General features: G+C 40.1%; 1 protein-coding gene across 1 annotated transcript in view; it reads right to left on the reverse strand.

Annotated features, from left to right (window-relative positions):
- The window catches only part of LOC120456441 (protein nubbin), a 41,825-nt gene extending 21,765 nt beyond the window's left edge, over positions 1-20,060 (reverse strand). Inside the window, exons 1-2 of the mRNA XM_039643277.2 lie at positions 19,822-20,060; positions 13,010-14,100 (exon numbers count right to left, since the gene is read on the reverse strand). Coding sequence (XP_039499211.1) covers positions 13,010-13,937 — 928 coding nt within the window. The 5' untranslated portion in view covers positions 13,938-14,100; positions 19,822-20,060. The remainder of the gene's footprint in view (positions 1-13,009; positions 14,101-19,821) is intronic.
- Between the last annotated feature and the right edge of the window lie 1,290 nt (positions 20,061-21,350).

Here is a 21,350-nt window from a genome sequence, read left to right on the forward strand (position 1 = left end):
GAAATGGCTAATATACTGCGCTTGGAAATCAGCAAATTGATCGTCAGTAGATGTCAAAATAAATGAAGTTACCAAAAACTCTGGGGATTGCCATTAGTATTTTCGTTATAACAATATTATATATAAATATAATTTTATATATATACCAAAAACTCTGGGGATTGCCATTAGTATTTTCGTTACAACAATATTATATATAAATATAATTTTATATATATAATAAATATAATTTTATATATAATCAGTAAGAGTAAGTGGATTAACTTTATCTTAACACACATTATTTCAGGCTCTAAGAGCACTCAACTGTCTAAAACTCAGCTGGCTGTCTTTGTACGAGCAATATGCACAAACATTTTGCCCCACATTAGTCATGGTAATTGCCAGCAATAATTGCAATAACAATTAGTACAATTATTGCAATTTACTTGGCTCGTATATATGTAAGTATGTATGTGAGTGTGCATTGGAGTACACGAGTTGCTGTAATTTTCAATTTGCAAACACCAAACTAATTATTTTTTGCGCACTTTTTAAAATCGAAATAAAGCGGCAAGCTATTTGAATTTTATTACAATCCCCTCGCTTCATGCCATCTAAATAAATTTCAAATATTTCCATTTCGCTTTGTTAGTTGCTTTGGTTTTTCGCACTTTTTTTCCCCCGCTAAACACGCAATATTTTCTGCCACAAATTTCCATATCTTTATGCAAAAAAAAAAAGAAACTCGTTGCACTTCATAAATTTTTTAACTGGCTGTGGCAGCAGAACTCCCTAATTAGCTTTACAGTTTTACTGGGGATGCGTGCCACAGTCAAGCCGACTTCAAAAAAAAAAAAAAAACAAGACAATAAGGCAAAAAGGCAAAAACAAAGCGAAAAATCATTGAAAAATGCTTTCAACTTTACCGCTGCTGAAATGTGGCAGCTCAAGATCAAAGCCAAGGATCAGAAATCTCGGCTCTGTTCTTGTCTTGTTATGATGATTTCTTTGGCTGTCTCAGTTAGCCAATCCATCCGTCGTCCGTCCAGCCAATCCATCCAACCAATCCATTCATAATAATGCGAAAATCGGCAACAAAAGTTAAGAAAATCAAAAGCGGCAGCGCAAAAAACTCCAGAGGGGGGTAAAGGCAAAAAATTTGCTCGGCTTGAAACAAAAGCCGCTAAACAAGTCCGTTTTGAGGCCCCTTGCACCACTTGCTGATCTGCTGACAGCGTTAAACGAGCTACAATAAAAAAGATTTCTTAACTCTTAGTTGACATTCACTTGGACAGGTCGAGTTCTCGAGCAAATCCCAGGCTGTCTCTAAGCTTTGATTAAAAACAAATTGACATTGAAATCGTTTGAAAAAGTACAGAAACGTCACTGAAGGGTAAACTAGAAAGTTCATCAACTATGTCGACTTCACCTGAATTTAATAGCTTTAAATTCAGCAAATTAAAACTATATTGGTTACTACATAAAAACTTCAAATAAAAATACATTTTATAAGTTAGTTCAGTTAGGTCATGTGATGTGTACTAACAAAGAGTCTGATCCCCGTATTAATTACCACCCTCAAACTCACGATCACTACTGGTCAAGATTCGCAATTAATACGCGCCTACACTACAGTTATCCCGCATGATGGAGAAAATTATTTTTAAATGGCTGCAACAATCAAAACACGAAATGTACGCAAATAAGCCAAAGTTGTAATTTTTCAATTGAATGAACAGCGCCAGCAACAAGTGCATTTTCGCTGTAGAACGCACGCATATTCGCAGTCAGGGTTAAATTACCAACGAGTTGTTGGCGGGGGCGGCAGTGGGGGGATGGGTAATTAGCATGCACTGCGATTAACATATAATTAATTGTGGGTAGAGTACGAAAAAAGTGCTACAACAACGGCAACAAATTATATTTCCCTGCAAATTGCTACAAAAACAAGCGAGCTTGCAGCCAGAACAGCAACAAATAATTATCAGCGACTGCATCTAAGCGGCGATCGCATGCAAAACACATTCCCTGGGTGCAAAATATCGCAGAAAACACGAAAAGAGCGACAAAGGTGAGTGGATATTATGGACTGACTAAATACCCTTAATTGGCCAATAACGATTCACACCACTTATTATTTCGAATTGCTTTACTGCCTTAAATAAATGTATATTTATATTTAAATTATCAATAGTTATTATAATTTTTCAATCCAACTGCATCAGATAGCCTAAGATACCCTCCCAAAAACGCAGTGTATTTCAGATAGCAACAGGTGCAATGCATTGCGCACTAATTAGTTGCACAACAGACCGAAAAAACAACAAAAGATACGCAAATATTTGTTGCTGTTTCTGCTGCCTTCATAACTGAGCCAAACTGAGCCGCGCTTTGTAATTGAGACTTGGTCTTGGAAAAAGAGCGGCGATGTCGATTCAGCATATGTATGTACATACATATGTATGTCTGCAGGCGCATAACAGTTTGTCCCGGCAAAAGTTCAATTAACGCATGTTCATAGAGGAATAATGCCAGATAAAGTGAGCATAAAGTAAGCAGGGGGGACAGTGGGAGACAAAGCACTTAAGTGCTCAAACAGGCCAGAACGTCTGCTAATCGAAAGACTGAAACAACGAACGTGGATTCGTGAGTGCGGAAATAAAGAGCAGAGGGGGGTAATCATAGCTGGAGCAAGAAATTGGCTTTGCAGCACTGTGGCATATGCAAATTTCCCTATAAATCAGCTGAAATCTATCTACTCAATGCCATATTTCTCCTTCTCCAGCTGTGAACGCGAAATGGAGTTCTCAACTGCAGTCGGGCCAAAAGCGTTCAATTAGCTGACCCCGGGGGGTGCCACCAGACACCAGTGGGCTAACATACACTGTAAAAACATATGTTATATATTTTTTAAATATGAAATTTAATTCAGTGTTTCAATAATAGTTCCCACGGTAATCAACTAAATTTAAACTGTTTATAAATTTACTTTACCATATATATTTCAAAATCAAGCTTCAAATTCAAATTATATATAAATATTTTTAAGCTATATGCTAGTTTGTAGTTTAATTGCTGTGCATTTGCATATCTATAATTTCGCCTGTTGTTTTCTTTGTTTTTTCCATTCTACATATATCGAGCTGCAACTTGCATTTATTTTGTCTTTATTGCATCTTAAAGGTGGCACCCCTTCGTCCTACTTCGACTAGGGGCCGCACTTCGGCTGGGGTAATTAGCAAATGTTTAATTATAGTTCACAATTCGCTAGTTGCTCCTTCTTTGCAGTCGCGGCTCTGTGTTCTTTTGGCTTAACTAATTGCACTTGGTGACTCGACTTGACTTGCTGGGCAACTGAGTGAGTTGTAGTCGCTGCTGCCAGGAAACTGACACAATTGCCTGTCAATTGTAATTAGTTTTGCTGTTTGAACATTGCATGGCGGTGGTGGAGAAGAGGTGAAGTCTGAATTCAAGTGCAGTTATCCAGAAGTTTGTCTTTGGGTTGGAGGTTTTCCGATGAAAACATAGTCTTTTTTCAGATATATGAAAGCTATGTGCTGAAGATAAAGATTTTTAATAAAATGTTTGTTGTTTGTTTGCCATTGCTAAAAAGCCATCTAGCGTCAAGTAGATGCATCACAAATAGGGGTGAGTTCTCCTCCAATTGGAGGTACAGAAATTACCAACAGATTGAAGATGCTTCTGATTAGAATTGCTGGGGGTGCAAATAAAGCCTTCTTGCTAAAAATAATTTTCGATCTGCATGAAATACTTTCACAACAACATCTATTGAAAAATCGATAGAATTTAGAAGAGCAATGACCGCAAATATAAAGACTACATGAAAAATGTACAACAACTCGACCTAGAACATGCATCTAAATATAAATAAAGCGGTAGAGACCCAACAAAAAATGCTTATTGAACACAAAAAACGTTATAGTTAAATACCGTTTAGCGGAGAGCAAAAACCTGCGGAAAGTTTCTATTATCCGAAAGCCAAAACAACCAATTCTTCTATTCAAAACTATTTTTAACTTGTTCGACTTCTTTACACAGCTTGTCTGCGGCGTGTCTACGGTTGCAATTGAGGTGCAAAAAAAAAAACGCGAAACAGTTAATAACTTTTTATAGCCGCAACAAAAGCGGGTGTCGTGAATTGGACAAGTTTTGCCGACGCGTCGACCAGGCCAGCACAATGATTCACCGGCCAAGCTGGCGGTGTCCACAATGAAGCGATCTCGTGACAGACAATTGCCGACAGTTGCAGCGACATCTAGCGGCGGCGGCTGCCAAAGTGTTAAATAACAATTACGACTTTATAAAGTCGTTGGTGTCATTGCAAATGTTTATGATGCCGGTTCAGAGATCACACAAGGAGCCCAGCTGCCAAGGAAGCTAATTAGTTGAGCAGACAGGCGGGGGCAATATGGCATAGTGTATATGCACATACATATATACATATATATATATATGTATATATAGAAAATACCGAAAAGGGAAGGAATCCGAGGGTTTACCAAAACTAATTTCAGATATGCATCGGCCGATGTTGCGAGTTGCTGCCACGGCTGCTGCAGCACGCCCTCCATCTCCATCTCCATTGTGGCCAAGAGGTCGCTTCTGTTGGACCAAAAGATCCCGGCCCAAAAGAGCTGAGTGGCCGTGGCCTGAACCTGCCCGGCTCTTTCGGCTTGAATTAAAACCAATCACAGCAACATGCAAAAAGAATCTGCAGCAACATGTTGCTCGTGTGCATGTACACACAGCAGCGGTCAATCAAATAGCAGCCAGGATTATAAACGGTTATTAACGATTAATGGGCTATCAGAAAATATAGAATATAAAAATTAAAATTAAATATAAAATTAAATGGTAAATGCTACAATTTCTTCTTGGAGAATTTATTGTTGTTAATTTTATAAAATTAGGATCAAGAGTATTTCAAAAAGCTAATTTAGCAAAAACTACTAAAATGTGGCAAAATTATAGATAAATTATCTGTTAAAGTTCAGATGTCTAAGTTTTTTATATTTCGTTAGCATTTTTGAACCCACAATTTAGCAAAAATGGAAAGAAATATGTAGAAGTATTAATAAAATCATAAAAATAAGGAAAAAATATATTCATTATTCATATCGTTCGCTTGCTATTATCTTGAATGCACCTGTTGCTATATAGAGAGTGGATCTCTTTTGGCTCAGCGTAAAAGTTATATACAAAAGTAATATTCGTCATAATCATAATGATAGGCTTTCAGAGCTGCAGCAGCAGCAGCCGCCATGGCAGTTGATTATGATGATGACTCGCGTCCTTTTTTCTCGCAGCCACAGCAGCAACAACTCACAAAGTAGCCGCAGTAAGCAGGGGGTGGGGCGGGGATCCAAGCGGATCCAAGGGGATCCAACGGGGGTCCAAGGGGATGCAAAGGGGGAGGCACTGCGGCAATTCCAAGTCGTCAGTCTTACGTACGACGTCCGCACGATCCATGCAAATTAAATGAAACGTACGAAAGGCGCAAGCAGCAAAAAGTTCCCATGACTTTGGCAATGGATGATCGGTTCAGGTTCGCTCGGAAGGGTGGGGAAGGGTGATGTGCGGAGGGGGGGTCTGTGGCAACTTGCAGAGCGGGATGCAGTCGGGCACAGGTCCAACCTGCGGCCTCGTTGCACATCGTACGCTCCTTTAGCTGCACCTCATTTTCCCATTCATTCCATTCAATTCCCATGCGTTGTTGCCCAGCAACAAGAAAAATGGCTTTTCGCGCAATATGATCGATATTTATGTCGAAAAAATAGCAGTATAAGTTATTATAAAATAAAAGTAACATTAGAAACGTTTTTTATATAAAGATTTCAAAAACCTTAGGTTTAAAATTAAGCTTTAAGAAATTTAATGGTGAAATTAAAATTGGTAATGATCTTTAAATGCCTACCAAAAGATTCGAGCTACTTTTCAAGATTAATAATATTAATAAACTCCGAATCACCAATCATTTAATTGAAAATGGTAAGCTTGTGCACTTTTGTGTTATTGATTTCTAGTTAGAGATTTTTGGTTGATTTTTCTTAGAAATAATAAAGTGCGGGCGATAATTTGGTCTAGGTTTTTGTGACGATAAGGTTTTTGGAATTAAGAATTCATGGAAATATGCTCGCGAAGAAATAATAAAAAATTATCATTAACTTATTGATGACACAACAAATGTTCGCCTTTAGTAGGAGCACTTTGGACGATTGATTAATTAATTTACAGGTCGGAAAACAGCTGAACTGGCGCTCCCTTGCCATACAAAGTGTGGTCAAAACACTTAAACCAAACGAAAGCGAAAACAGCGCCGAGGACGACTGACTCGAACGTCAACTTGAAAATGTGTTGAAAAGTAATAAAAATGTTGGCACAATTTTATAACCGCAAGAGCTTCAGATGAGCACAACTTTTGCATCGGGGGGGAGAAAAGACTGGCGTTAAACTGGGGACCATAAAAGTCGGCGTCATGGGGAGAATGAATAGTAGACTGAAGAGCGAAGACTGTAGACTGAAGACTGAAGACTCCTCTTCGGCGCCTGCTAAAGACCAAAGACTAAAGACTCTGAAGGTCAGTCATGAGCGATTTGAAAGGACTTTGCCGCCAGCGGAGTGTTTGGCTCCCTGAATGAGATTTCCTGAATTATGAATTCAAAATTAATACCGGGAACTGTCTAAGCAATCGCTACCGAAGACCCAGCTCCTTGTGGCGACCATTAATCTTACCGTATCGGGCAAATTGTTTTGTATTTCGCTCTGCCAACGCAGGTAGGTCCTGTTTAGGACTCGATTCTGTTTGTGGTTCCTGTTCTTTTCTGGCCCAGATCGAAACTCAATTTGCGGGCTAACTGTAAAAGAGGTTGCCGTCTAACGCCCCCCGGCCGAAAGGAACTTGGTTAATTGTGTTCCCAGGAAACTCCGACCAGGCCACAAAGCTAATTTGCCTACGAAATGTTGTCGGGATCTTTGGGTAAAGTCAATTAATTTTTGGCACAGCGAAGAACAGTGGTTCGGGGTTGATGAAACGTATACCTATTTTCCTGGGGTGTGGCTTTTCAAAAATAATATTTATAATTAGTTTTCAATCGCGAGAAAAGAATGGAGTTCAAGAAAACAACAAAAATCTTTTACTTCACCACTAAAATTGAATGGGAATTAGAGTCCCTTTTCCGTCAAAACATTTTTGATCATAATTTTATAATCCTTATAGATCGGTGTAAGCAAAATGTAAATGGCCTCAATTATAATGCCCCAACCACTGTTGCAGCGGCAACAATTTGACCCAAAACTCTTTCACCCTTTTCTCGCCAGGCTGGGGGATAATTTGAGCACATTTTCAGAGAAGAACATATCCGCTGACCCGCGGGATCCGCGGTTCTGACTCCCTTTAATGGGTCTGCAATTTTCATATGACAAGCCAGGCGAGATGCTCGAGCAATTTGAATCCGCAGATCCTCGGAGACCCGAAGACTTTAAATTATGATTAAGTATGATCATCTGGTACTCTCACATGGCCCCAATGTCTTATACATATGCTGAGCAATAATAAAAAGCGGAAATGCTAATGATAGGGTTTCGCAGTTCGAACACTGAGTGAGCAGGGAGCTCCCCCAGTCCTCCCTCAAAACATATCCTTTCTGGCCAAAACCAAAACCAAGAACAAAACCAAAAAGCTCACGTTCCACACTCGAAAATGAAACAAATTTATAGTTCTTATTCCTTTGTCCCTGGCTCTTTGAAATTATTATTTATGCATATAATTTGACCAGCTGCCCTTTTTTTTTGTATGCGGCTTTTCTGCGGAAAGAGTCGTCGATGGATTTTTATGAGCAGACGTCCCCCGCTGAACGGCAAAACGTAGGCAAATTTCCACACGGCCACAAAAGCGAAATAAAATATCACGTCTCAACTTTATTATGGCTAATTGGAGGTGAAGTCTGCGGCGGTGCAAATTAAATCGCCGACTGCGAGGCCCACGAGGCGTATGAGTTACGATGCGCTCAGTTCGCTGGAAATTCAGCGGCTTGCGTTCTAAAGAAGGCGCCAGGATGCAGGCTTCTCCGGCTTCTCCGGCTGCATTGCTCAATTCAAACAGAACGTAGCACAAATTTACCATTTTTTATGGTAAACACATTGAGGAGCAACTCCGTTCTGCTCTTTTCGGTTGGTTTGGTTCGGTTTGGTTAATTCGCACACTGACCATTGGCCAGCAATCAAACTAAGTTAACTGCCCGAACGTGCCGGAAGAGCTTTCGATTCGATTCGAATGGAATAGAATGCAGTTTTATTGAAATTTTTAAATGCCATGCAAAGAGGGTAAATTCGTGCTCGGAGTTTTCCCAAGAGAGGTTTTTTGCATAGAAAAAACCACGTTAAAACATATTTAATATCAGCAGATACAGACTATATAAAGCGGAGTTTAACTGTATGTAATTACGTAGTAAGTAACACCTTCTAAGGAAGTTACATGGTAAGCTATGCACTTAAAGTCTTAGGCAAAGATAAGCAATTGAAAATTTTGCTAAGCCGACTTAACCCACATTTACCATAATTGCGTATTTTATTACCCACCCATTGACATAAACATACGTATGGCCAAAGGAAATAGGCTCCCACACACATAAATTTCGGTGCAAAAAATTATTATCTGCACCCATCGAAACATATTTGCTTAAGTTCAGCCCAAAAAGACGCTGCCCAAAAACGAAAAGCACAAAATTCGAAGTAAAGCCAAAGACAAAAGAGGCTTTCCCACAAAACAAATTCCCATGGCCCAATGGCTAAGCATGCATAATTTTAATTTATTTGTAGCAGCAGCAACAACAACAGCCAACTGACCAACTAATAAAAGTAAAAAGCAAAACCTGAGCAGTCAAAAGTGAGGCAAAAGCAGCAAAAGCAGCAAAAGCCAGGCAAAACACTGAAGCCGGGGCCAAGGAATATTTATGGAAATACCTTCGGGGCGGAGCTCCCGAATTGCGAAAACGTTGATCAAATTTTGCCAGATAAGCGACGACGACGACGACGAAGACGAGCGTGGATGATGATGGTGATGGTTATGCTTATGGTTGTGGTCCAAAACACAGAGCTTGGCGATGTGAGCGTGACCGGAGCATATTGCAATTGAGCCAGTCTTAAGCAGGTGCAACACTCAATCGAAGGATATTAGGAAACGGTGATGGGGTAATGGAAATCTGAACGAAAGCCTAATACTTTTTAAAGTGTTTTAACACATTTTTAAATGCCTTTGGATCCATGAAATGGTAAATTAATTTATGTTCTATCTTAGTTTTACTTGAAATGGGTTGAGCGCATGGTCACACTGCGCTTCACATAGTTCTTGGGCACACTACTACATGCTTTAATAACAAACTTGGTCACATTTTGAGAGGATGCCTAGTCCAGCTCTTATTTTTTTTGAGACTCCTCAATTAATTTCCTTCTTAGTCCGTGACTCACGCACCCATATCGAAGCCATCAAGCTCATATGCATGTCGAGGTCTCCGAGTCATCAGCCAAAGGAGTAGGAGGAGTGGAGTGGAGTGGACAGGGGGATTGGCGATGGGGGTTTGGGGATGGGCTGGAGGAGGCTGTGACTGCGGCTGCGGCTGCCTTACAACGTCATCAGTTTTCGAAGGCGTTGCCAAAGAGCAACCGCTGCGGCGACTGTGGGAACTGATATTGCATGCTGCACACATACAACTCACCGCGAGTGTGGTACGTAGTAGTAACTCCCCTCCAGAACCGATATCGTGCCTCGGAAATCTGCATTCGAGCCTCGGACGAAGCCGCAACTCGTTTGCATTTCTTATTTCTTTCAGCCCTCGTCAGATTGGCTGGCGTAATCTGTTTTAACTTGAAACTCGAACTCGAAACTCCAACCTGCAATGGTTGTGGTTGTGGATGTGGATGTGCGCAGGCCCTCTGCGCTTTTGACGGTAGTCGTGCTTTGGTTATAAAAATTGAAGCCGCCATTAAATTCTGACAGTTGTCAGCTCTCGCGGTTTTGGTTTTGGTTTCGGGTTCGGATTCTGTTTCGTTCGAGCAGTCAAGTAAAGTAGTTAGAGGAGCACTCCGGATCCACTAGATCTGCTGTGCTTAATGGCTGCTGTACTTGGCCAAATGGCTGATGATCGCCGTGGCAGGGGATTTGGTTATATGGCAATGATGGCCAAGAAGCCGCAGAACGTTTCTCCCAGCAATTTGCAACTCTAACTACTCCAACTGCCTAACTGGGCATTTAGCCGGTAATAGTTTTGCAGCCTAATGGTCTAATGGCCTAATGGGATAACGAATTGAACTTTAATGCCCCAGCCAGCCAGCTTATCGAAATTGTCTACTTCGTTTGCGAAGAGCTTTCTGAATGCGGAATCAGCCATAAATTACATTTGATTGATGATTCTGATAGGCGGTCGCCGGTTCTATTTTAATAAAATTAATAAATCATCAGTTTAGTTCACAGGGTGATCCCTTATAGCCATTTTGATAGTATCAGTTTAAAATTATGCATACTCGTTGAGTTTAAACTTATCAATTTAAATAAATAACTTACTAATCTTACTTAAGGAGTAATGGCGCTTAAGTAATAAACCAAGTGCAAACACCTGTTGCGAAATTAATTCGTTTCTGATAATAAAATTCAAATTATTATAATGTCTTAACGGCATTAAGTTGATATGATTCGAGACAAGGTAAGCAAAAAGGCTTAGTAATTAAAAGTACAACTTTTAAGTTTAACAAAGCAGTTGTTTTAAGCAAAACGTTAAGAATTATGCAATAAATATGTATATTCACTAAAATGTATCGCAAGCAAGGTAAGTTGAGTGAAAAATCCATCATAAACTTAAATCGCCTCTTTCAAATGAATATTTTGAATAATCGCAGCTTTTTAGCGTTACATGATCCACAGCTGCAACTTCTTTTGTGAGCTTTTCAGGTAGCAATCAGAGCTATCAGTCAACTGCCTGCAGCCTGATGAGTTCAAATTGCTACTGCACTCGCCCCGGACACGAACTCATCTCCATTTATCACTTTCAATAATAATCAAAAGCCATCAAAGGCCGTTGAATGAAACCGAAAAAAAAGGCGTCAGGGGCCTCCGAAAGATCCACACAATAGCTGACAGACTGCAATCAAGGTGAAGTGAACAAAAGACGCTGGCTGCCAGAAGAATTCCCGGCCGATGGGGTTATTAAAAAAGAATTTGCATAAAAGACAAACCGGGGCACGAGTGCTCCAACTCTCCCAAAGCACAAACCACAAGGATTAAGCAATAAATAACTGAGAACGGCAAACGAAGTGGTTAATTTTCTATGAAATTATATTCAAATTAGTTTGATGTTGCCGTCTCCACTCGGCAAAAGGCTCCAAACGGTTGTACAAATGGCATAATTATGGGATAGACACAAAGCACTTTGAGATCACTTCGAGGGCACTTGAAATTATGCTAAAATGCCAAACGGGGAGGAGGTGTGATCCCATCCAAGATGAGATGGTGGCACTGCTGCCACAGGTACGACGGCCTTTACACAGAGGCTTGACTGTGGCTCAGCTCATCAATTATCCACGTGCTTACAGGGGCTGGCAATTTGTTAGATGTCTAGGCGGTGGGTTGGCCCAGAGGGCGGAGGGGGGGTTCGTTTTTGACACCTCTGACGTGATTATAACACTTTTATGGGCAGTTATTAATGATTTTCATATTCAATAGAACCGGGCAGAGCAGGAAAAGAGGTCTACGCGTACGGATATGGCTCTGAAAATCATTTAAACAGATGTACCTCAATAAAATAAAATAATAATTAAACACTTTTAATTGAAACTAAAGTTAATATTTCTCTTAGACAATTGTTAACTTTTTCTGCCCATAAAAAGCGCATGCTAATAAATTCCCAGTCTGATTCCCTAATTAATGAGAGCACATTACCCTAAAGGCTTTTAGCTGTTTTACATAATTCGAGTAAAAAAACATAATTTAATTGCCCGACATGCGATTTCGTTTCCTGAGCTGTGAGGCCATGTAAATTTCCGCAGACCGAGACATTTATCAGGCGAGCAGATATTCAAAACTTGACCATCGCTGAATATTATTCATTCCGGTTTGCTCCCAAACACGTCAACTGGTGGTGGCCTAAACCAACAATAATATTCTTATATCTACGAATATTGCGTGCAGACTACAGACGATTTTGTGCAGAGCAAACTGAAAAGACACAAAAAACAGAAAAAGCAGAAAAAGCAGAAAAAACTGAAAAAAAAGGGAAACAGAAGTCGACGATTGGCTGATGAGAGGGCGCTGCGATGATGTTAATGTTGCGCCTGATGATGATGTTTAAGAGGTTTTGGGCTTGGGTTTTGGCCAGGTCTCAGGCTCAGATATTGGGATCTGCGGAGGTGGAAGGTGCGGAAGTGCAGTGCAGCAAACGTGTCTGCTGATGAGGCTAATGATATGAAAATGAGTTCGGCCAAAGATGACACGAAAGTGTGAGCGAGCAGCCATGCCATATAGCATATAGCATATAGCATAATCATTTCATTTTATGAATGAAATAAAGGCCGCATAATAAATCAAAAGACACACACGTTGCCAAAACGGAGTTGAGAGGTGGATCGAAACGGAGCAGACTCAAAACGAAGCGTGATCGGGACAGGAAATGGAAATGAGCTTGCATTCTGGAAGCAGCGAGGGTTAACCGAAGGATATGCTCAAGAAACAATAGAGGATCAGTGGGAGATTGATGTGTGAAATGGGGATTTTCAACAATTATTCATATACTTTAAATGTGACAATTAAATAGAATCTTTCGTTTGAGAAATACCCTAGTAAAGCTCCTTGCGAGGGGAATAAACATGTGACAGAAATGTTAGAAGACAAGTTTAATATTATTCATTCTTTAATCGAATCTTCTCATGTCTCATGTATGTTTTAACTACATAAAAACTTCTTGGCCTCCTCTCGCTTGCTGCTGCAGCTGCCAAAATAATCATAAAACATCAAACTTACCGCCTGCATTTTGCATGTGGTCGCCGATGTTGCTGTCGTCATCATCATCATCATCATCATCATCACCGATGTCGTCGATTGTTGCTGCCGCTTGTGTTGCTGTTGGCGCCTGCAACGTTGTCGCTGCTGCAGGACTTGTTGCGGCTGCTGCTGCTGCTGCTGCAGTTGCTGCTCCTGATGCAGTTGTCGCTGCTGTTGTTGGTGCTGCTGTTGCCATTGCCATTGTTGCCTCGGGCAGGGCATCATTTTGCTGTAATGCGACTAATGAGGCGGCAAAATTGACGTGTTGCTGCGGCGTGAAGCTGAAGACCGATGTTGCTGCCACTGATTGAGTTGTTGGCTCGCTTTTAATTGTTGCTGCTGGCTGTTGTTGCTGCTGCTGCTGTTGTTGCTGCTGCTGCTGCTGCCAGTACTCGGCGGCAATCAAGTGCTGCAGGCTGTGCGTAGGCAAATGCTGGCCAAACAGATTGCTCAGATGTTGCAGCGGCGAACTGCTGGCCACATGTTGCTGCAGGAGCTGTTGCTGCAGCAGCAACTGCTGCTGCTGCTGCTGTTGCAGTTGATGATGTTGCTGCTGCTGGTGCTGGTGCTGCTGCTGCGACTGCTGATGATGGTGATGGTGATGATGACGATGGCTGTGATGCGGATGATGATACAGCAGTGTGGATGCTGAAACGCCTTCGGTGGCCTCGCCATTGATTTTGTATTTTGATGTTGTTGTCGGCGTTGACATTGTTAGTGCTTCCGCTGCGAACAGCTGTCGCTGGTAGTTGCTGCTGCGCCTGTTGTTGCTACTGCTACAATTGTTGCTGCCCCGATTTGTATTGCAATGGCTTTTGTATTCAAGTAACATGCCGTTGTTGCTAGCAACACGCTGCTGCCGTTGCTGAAGTTGCTGCTGATAGTAGTTTGCTAGCAACAATGGCATAATCAGTGTTTACGGCTAACTGTGCCAACAGCAGCAACAGCACAGAGCACATAGGTAATCACTCTCCGCAGCAGATAGCAGTTGAAAACGGTTCTCAAAAAACACCTCAGGAACCTTGATTAGAGCCGATAGCCGCAAGTTGGTCAAGTGGACGAAGGCTGGTCTGTAATTAGCCAAAGAAGATTAATTAGCCATAAAGGGTGCGACGCGGGGGGTGCGGGGGCGGACATATAGGAGTGTCATAAACTATAGCAAAGCAATTGTCATGGTAATAAATAAATTTACAAAAATATAATTCGAGCCAAAGGGAAATTCTAGGCGAGCCAAAAGCACCAACAATTAGAAATTCAAAGAGCTCAAATCGCATTTTCAGCTTAGAAGACGAGCAGCGAAGAAAACTCATTTATGCAAACTCATCACTCCGCACGCAAAGTATGATGGACATGTGAACCTGTTTATCTGCTAGGTTGAAAGCCCTTCTTCTTTTCTTCTTCTTTGTCATTTTAATTAGTTCAATTTTTGGTTTATGTGCTTTTCCGAAATCTGTCCATTGCCTTGGAATTTCACTCGGCGACAAGCCATCTTAACATGACGAGGCCGAAAATTAAAATTTTGAAACGCCAACTCATTCTTACTTTTGCTTAGCTTATCAGCCCACTGCAGATGGGAGGGATGAAGAAGGTGGCCTAAACAGTTGAAAAAGTCTGTCAACGGTAGCGGCAATCGAACTGAATATTCATAATCGCCAGCCGCAGGTACAAATAGCTGGGTACTCTGCACTGAAAAGCAAATAACTACCAATGAAGAACTACGAATGAAGTTCATTTTAAAAGAATGTATTGAGCTATTATCATTTATTTAATTGCCAAACTATTGTTTAAGGATGTGTTTAAGTGGCTATTGATATTCGTCTGCTTTGTAAATCTAAAGCCTCAATTTAAGCTCTTGGATTTATATTCAAAAATCACTGTTAATGAATCAAAACCATTTATGAAAACAAGTAAAATGAAGAATGCTTTTTCTTTTAAATCCAGTATGAAAGTCACCCAATTTTCTGTCAGTGCAGCAGTTGATATTTACAAGCTCCCCAACGCATTCGGCGTATTAAATTCCCCAACCACAACAGAGATACCCGTACAGGCTTCGATCTTGGCATCGTAATTACAAGTCATCTACCCGATGTTTTTGACCATTTAAGCCACAAAAGCAGAAGCAGACCAAGTTGAATAGACGGAACAGTAGCCATGTTGGCGGCGGGGCCAAATCGCATAGAAATAAAATAATAATCAGACAATAAGCACCGACAGATACAAATTTTCATTCATACATTGGGCCTAAACACTCATAATTGCTAATGCCATTTAAATGTGCGTACAGAGGGCAACACTTTGTTAGCCCAAGTCATGTTCTATTATTAAAGTCGAAGGGGTTTTCTCAGTTCCCAATCCCGATCTAGATCCGAGTGCAGCGGAAATGTGGAAAGTGACGCGGCCGATTTCTCTCCTCCCCATTGTTAAATATTTAACAACATTTAACCCTATAAGCGTATTACGAAACTTATTTGGTGTCTAATGGGAACGAACTGTTTGTCTGGAAGGTTTACAGTTTAAGCGGGGAAAACCTCAGTCCATGAGATAGAAATATATAAAAATATATAATTGTTAAATATATAAGGTAAAACTATATCGCATTGATCAGAAACTTAACTTCTTATACTGTGCTTCCTTCAGTCAAAACAAGTAAACAACTTTAAACTTTCACAATTATATTTACTTTAATAATGTATATAAATATAAAAATAAGACAACCGTAACTGCTTAAAATATCAAATGAAGTCAGAGCTCACTTTAATTTCAATCATGTCATAGCCGTAGCCGTAGATACTTTGAATCGTAAATTCATAGCAAATATTTCGGTGACACACGATCCATAGTTGTATGTAGATAGTGATAAGCTGCGTGGAACAGGTCTACATATGGGCATGAAAATGACCTTTACCCAAGTGTGACAATGCCTTGGCACTCATTATGGGTGGGTCTGCACCACCTCTTCTGGAATATGTACATTTCGCGCGAATATTTATTTATTTACTTTTGCCTGCCTAGCTAATCAATTTCAGCGGAGGGCTTAGCAAAGTCAGAAATATGTGGATAAATTCGTACAAAAATTGACAATTAATAGAAGCGTATTTTTACTCGCGGACTTAAAATGCTAATAGAAGTTTAGTGGCAAGTCCATGTGTATTGGCGGAATTTACAAAATTAATTACATTTAATGCGTAACCAAATAGAAGAGGTCCCCCATCGATTTCTGTCACCCCTCTCATATCGAAGGGGGTCTGAATATTCCCCATTTATGAATAATGGGGCGCCATTCGTAAAGTGCCAAAGGTATATTTCCAGCGGCTCAAGTTGGCTTAGCTCTGCTCCACAAGAAAACAAAATAGCCACCGAATATTCAACACTAAATGAAACAATTTGTGACTTAGCAACTAAGACAAATTAACCCCATTGCAGCTCAATATTAATTAGCAACACTTTACCGATTGCCTTGTCGCCTCGCCGGAGCCCCAAATTCCTAATTCTAAACAAATTATTTGTCTTTCTATCTAGACATCATCATTTCCCCCAGTTGGCACCTGTTTTTGACTCATTTCCATTTCGCGGTATCGACGGGTTCTATCTTGATAAGCGTCTGTGTTTGTTAACTAGCCAAGTCTTACTGTAATTGACAAATGAATGGCATTCATTGTTCCTGCTTTTTTAACTTGTGACAAATTTATTTATTATTACTTCGGTTTTTTGTTCTTGTGTCACGTTCAATTGTTATTGCCTTCGATTATTGGCAGACGGCTCCTCAAGAACAGACGTCGATCTAATGGCTATCACGTGGTAATAACTGATCGCCTTATACAATAAGTCTCAAGTGCGGAACTGAAAAGGTCAATAAAAGGGGGAAGCACAATATTATAGTTAAGTTCAGATCTATACAACGGGAAGTGTTTCTGGGAATTGCGATATTTGGCTTATACTGAACGTTCCTAGATAAGAATATACATTTACTGATGCAATTATAAAATACAAATATTAGTTAGCTGACTTTAAAAGTATGTGCTAGTATGTTGTCTTTTTAATATAATGGAGATTCTAGAAAATACATGGCATCAGTAGCGAAAGAATTCAACTGATAAAAAAGGAAAAATATTTTAAAGAAGACACTTGCTAATGAACCAAATATCAGGTACGTAGCCCTTAACTGAAAGCAAATGGCCACTTGAGGCCAGTTCTATCGCACCGGACCTTGCCTAACGCAAAACCATCGGAACGAAGAATGGAAAACCGGTGCAAACCGATTTCCTAGATTGCGAAATGTGAAACGTGTTAAGCGAAACAAGCCCCCAATGAACTTTGCTCGGACTAAACATCAGCCCATATTTCGAGATTCTAGTTTCTATTGTTTACCCCCGGTGAAAGAATTACGAGTTCCAAGAATTGTGGCACACACTTCAAAGCAGCAAACTCAAGTGAGGAGTGAAGTGACCTGAAGTGGGGGAGCGCAATAAACGAAATCAGGTGAATTTAATAAACTCTAATCACGAGCCTTCAACTTATTTGTTAATTTTGCAAATTATATTTTATTGGCTCACTCCTATCGAAGTTCCGCACAGAGACGATGGTATTGGGGAGGGGGGAAAGGATCCTTTTGACGAATTTGGCTTATCAACCGCAAAGAAATCAATTATTCTTATCAACCATCCGCTGACTCTTTTGGTCGCCAAGTGATTCATATTTAAATGATATACGGAAATTATGAGTTTGATAAGATTTTCATTTACTGATAGCTGGCTTCATTTTACATATGCACTTTCTTAGTTATACAAGGGTGACTTTAAAGCTATTTTCGGAATGGGTGTCAGAAATATTATATGACGGTTCAAATTCCAATTATTATTTTAGCATGTAATTGAAATTTGGAAGGAAAACAACTCTTAAGAGGTAAAAAAAAATACATTTCTAGAGCATTTAACTGTCACCTTTGTGGCTTTTGCCATCAAATCGATGCCCATTCAATTGATTAGTTTTTCGGGGCTTGGCCAAAGTTTCATTGTTGAACACGTCGTCGATGATATGCAAAGTGCAGGGGTATGAAGTGACTGGCATGGCACTGGTTCTTGGCTGACTCTATCTCACCTGGAGGTGTCTTATCAGGCCAGAGCAAACAAATTGAACTCATTTTTCTTTTTAAACAACAGCTTCGACGCAATTGTCGACACGGGTCTACACATAGATATAGATACTCCAATAAGACCCAACTCGTCTTGGTCTTGGTCTTCTTGGCCCGGTCGGGCTTAATCAGTTCAGTTCGGCTGGTGGAGCACCGAATATGGTAAATGGGAAAACGCAGTCGAGATAATGCTACGTTAAGAACGGGAACGAGTAGGAAGGAGCAGGTTCCATGCTTCCATTCCATTTTTATCTAATTAGGCTAAGCAGCCAACGCCACAAACGCTGCACAAATATTTATTATTGTACTGTAAAAATAATCAATCACTCGATCGTTACAGCAAATGGTAATGGTATCTGTACGGCTGTATCTATATACGCCACCCAGATAACGGCATTTGAATAAGAAAAATAAGAAAAAAGTAAAACAAGACTGAGTGTCCAACCAAAAGGAAATGCAGCTCCAACTTGTCCACAGGCACTTGAACTCAAAACTGCGGCACACCACAAGTGCTATGCTAATAAAACATATCGAGACGATCGCCTTATCAATAAGGCAACATAATATACTCGTACGCTTGTGTATTGATATAGATATACACATTAAACAAATCGAACGGCGGGGTGGTACGATATTTAAAGTGTAAATCGATCGGTTCTTCTTACACTTTGTTTGCCGTATTTATTTATTTCAATTTCAATATTTTTTTCTCGCCTCACGGTTAACCTCAGCGATATTGCGAAAGATATTGGAGTTACAGGTATCCCACTTCAACTTTTGTAGAGTAAACTTTGATGCAGGTTCTGTTTACCTCCGGTCTGAAACCCAAGGCGCCTTCCTTAAAAATGGTTTATACACCCCTATATCCCCCCTCTTAAATGGTAAACTTTTGTTTTATTTTTAACAATTTTCCGTAACCTTGTACCTCTTGAATCTTAAACGGTGGAAAGCCCTAGATTGTTAAATACCATTTACTGCCGCGTGTGGGGGAAAGCCCCTCAAAAGCAACATAAATTCAAGAATGCTTCATTTATTAAAGCTTGTTCAAGATTGCAGATTAGGATTGTGAAATTCTACACGGCTTTGATTAATTGTATGAATCCTGATTAGGGTTCAGGTGGCCTGGGGAACTGTTATCAAAAAAAGTTTCGGATGTCACTTGTTGTAAAATTGTTTAACTTTGTTCAATCTTTTGGAAAAAATGTACGTTATTTAGCAGTATTAAAGGCACAAAACATATTTAATAAAATTTTAATATTATCTTCAATTAATAAAAAAGACATTTGATCATATTGTTTCGTAAGTTAAGGTAAATAATTATTAAGGCGCCTAAGAATATAATTATATCTATGACTTTGGTGTAATATACCTACATCTAATGCCGTTTTGAAATTTGTATAAGTACTTTGAGAAAACTTTCAAACTTGGAACATTTTATTTTTAAGTAACTATTATTTTGAATTATTTATATGCATATAGCATATTTTCTTGCACATTTTAACCTAACAAAACAGTATAAACAAATTATTTGCAACTACTTTTCAAAAATACTCAATAAATAAAATACAATACACATTCGATTGTATCCACCTTGTTTTAAATGTAGTTTTATATTTGTTCTATATTTATCATAACTTATTGGAATACTAATTGGATTTACCTCTGTTGCTAAGCTTTTCAGACAACTTTACAATCTTTAGATACCAAATTCATTTCGTTCAAGTGAATTACTTATTCATTTCGTTCAAGTGAATAAGTAATAAGTTATCCTTTTATTTATCTGCACAATTGTGGGCACACTTTAAAACTATAAGCGTATAGTTTTTCAATAAACTATGATGTTTCCAAAAGCCGAATTTGCGTCTCATTCGCAGCACGTTTCGATTCGCACAAATGCCGCCGTCAAAACGCAAAAAACTGCGGCACAAAAGAGATCGGAAAAATCGCGACGCGAGAGCGACGAGAATGGGGATTTTTATTAGAGGGGTATCTTCAAAACGAAGCGAATCGTTCGGGATCGTATTGTATCGGCAGAGTAGCGCATGGGATATCGCGGAGGACACAATGTGTTGCCAAAGTCCGGGGAGCGCGCGCACTTGAGCTACAACCACTGAACGCTGAACTCAACTGAGGCGAGCTCGCCGAAAGTATCTTAAAGATGCGCAACGGATCGGCAACTTTAACGGCAGCGGGCTGCAACAAGTTTTTCGCCAAATCCATATAAACAAAAGGCAAATAAACAAACGGCAGTGCACTCAAACAATTGCAATGTGAAGTGTCTCTGTGTTCGCTTTTGCTCGAAGTGTGTGTGTGACTTTAGGCACACACACCTGCTTGCAACATTGCAATTCTGGGAGAGGGACAAGAGAGAGAGAGCGAGCATAAGCTCTTCCAAGCTGTAATGAGTTATGTTTAAACACAAATTCATTTTCGCATGTAAAAAAAACAATTAAGTTTCCTTTGAGAGCAAAAATTCCCTTGTGTCTCAAATCTCTCGCTCTCTCTCTTCGCGCTTCACAGTAGATCGCGGGGGGGTGGCGGTGTTGGACGGTGCTTGGAGCGCACAAATACCACTGCAAAAAGCTGCGATCGCTCTCTTAGGTTCCACAAAAAGCTGCTCCATTGGCGAAAAAGAGACAACTAATCGCGCTCGCTAATTCGGAACGCACACTTTTGCATTATTCAAATCTGGTTGCTCGCCATCCCTCTCGCACCCGCATGCTCCCTCGCCTTATTTAAATTTATGATTAACGCCCCCTTGTGTGTGTGCCTACTTAATCCAATTGGAGGTGGAGCCGCGTTTCTCTGTCCAATTGGGAGTAACGCTCGCATAGACTCTCATTCCGCCTGCATATATCGCCTCGTTAACTGTCACTTTGACGCAAGTGGGGGCTTTATCTTTATTTTGGGGCCTGGATTTATCCAATTGGATTTTTGTTTTGCAAACTGGTTTCGCCAACGCCTCTTATTGGCAGCGCTATTTTTAGGTCCGCTTCAGCTATTAACTAAATACAAACTGATTAGAAAAGTGGTAAAAGCTTTTAAGAAAGGGGGACTTGGTATTTATTTCTTTTGAATTCCGTTTTGGTTAATTTAGTACAAGCCAAAATGTGTTTCATCCAGGTAAGACTTTATTGTATTTATGTGCTGCTCATACCCATTTGTTATTAATTTTATAACTAAATAATA

This window comes from Drosophila santomea, chromosome 2L (genome assembly GCF_016746245.2).
Source record: "Drosophila santomea strain STO CAGO 1482 chromosome 2L, Prin_Dsan_1.1, whole genome shotgun sequence".
NCBI lineage: Eukaryota > Metazoa > Arthropoda > Insecta > Diptera > Drosophilidae > Drosophila > Drosophila santomea.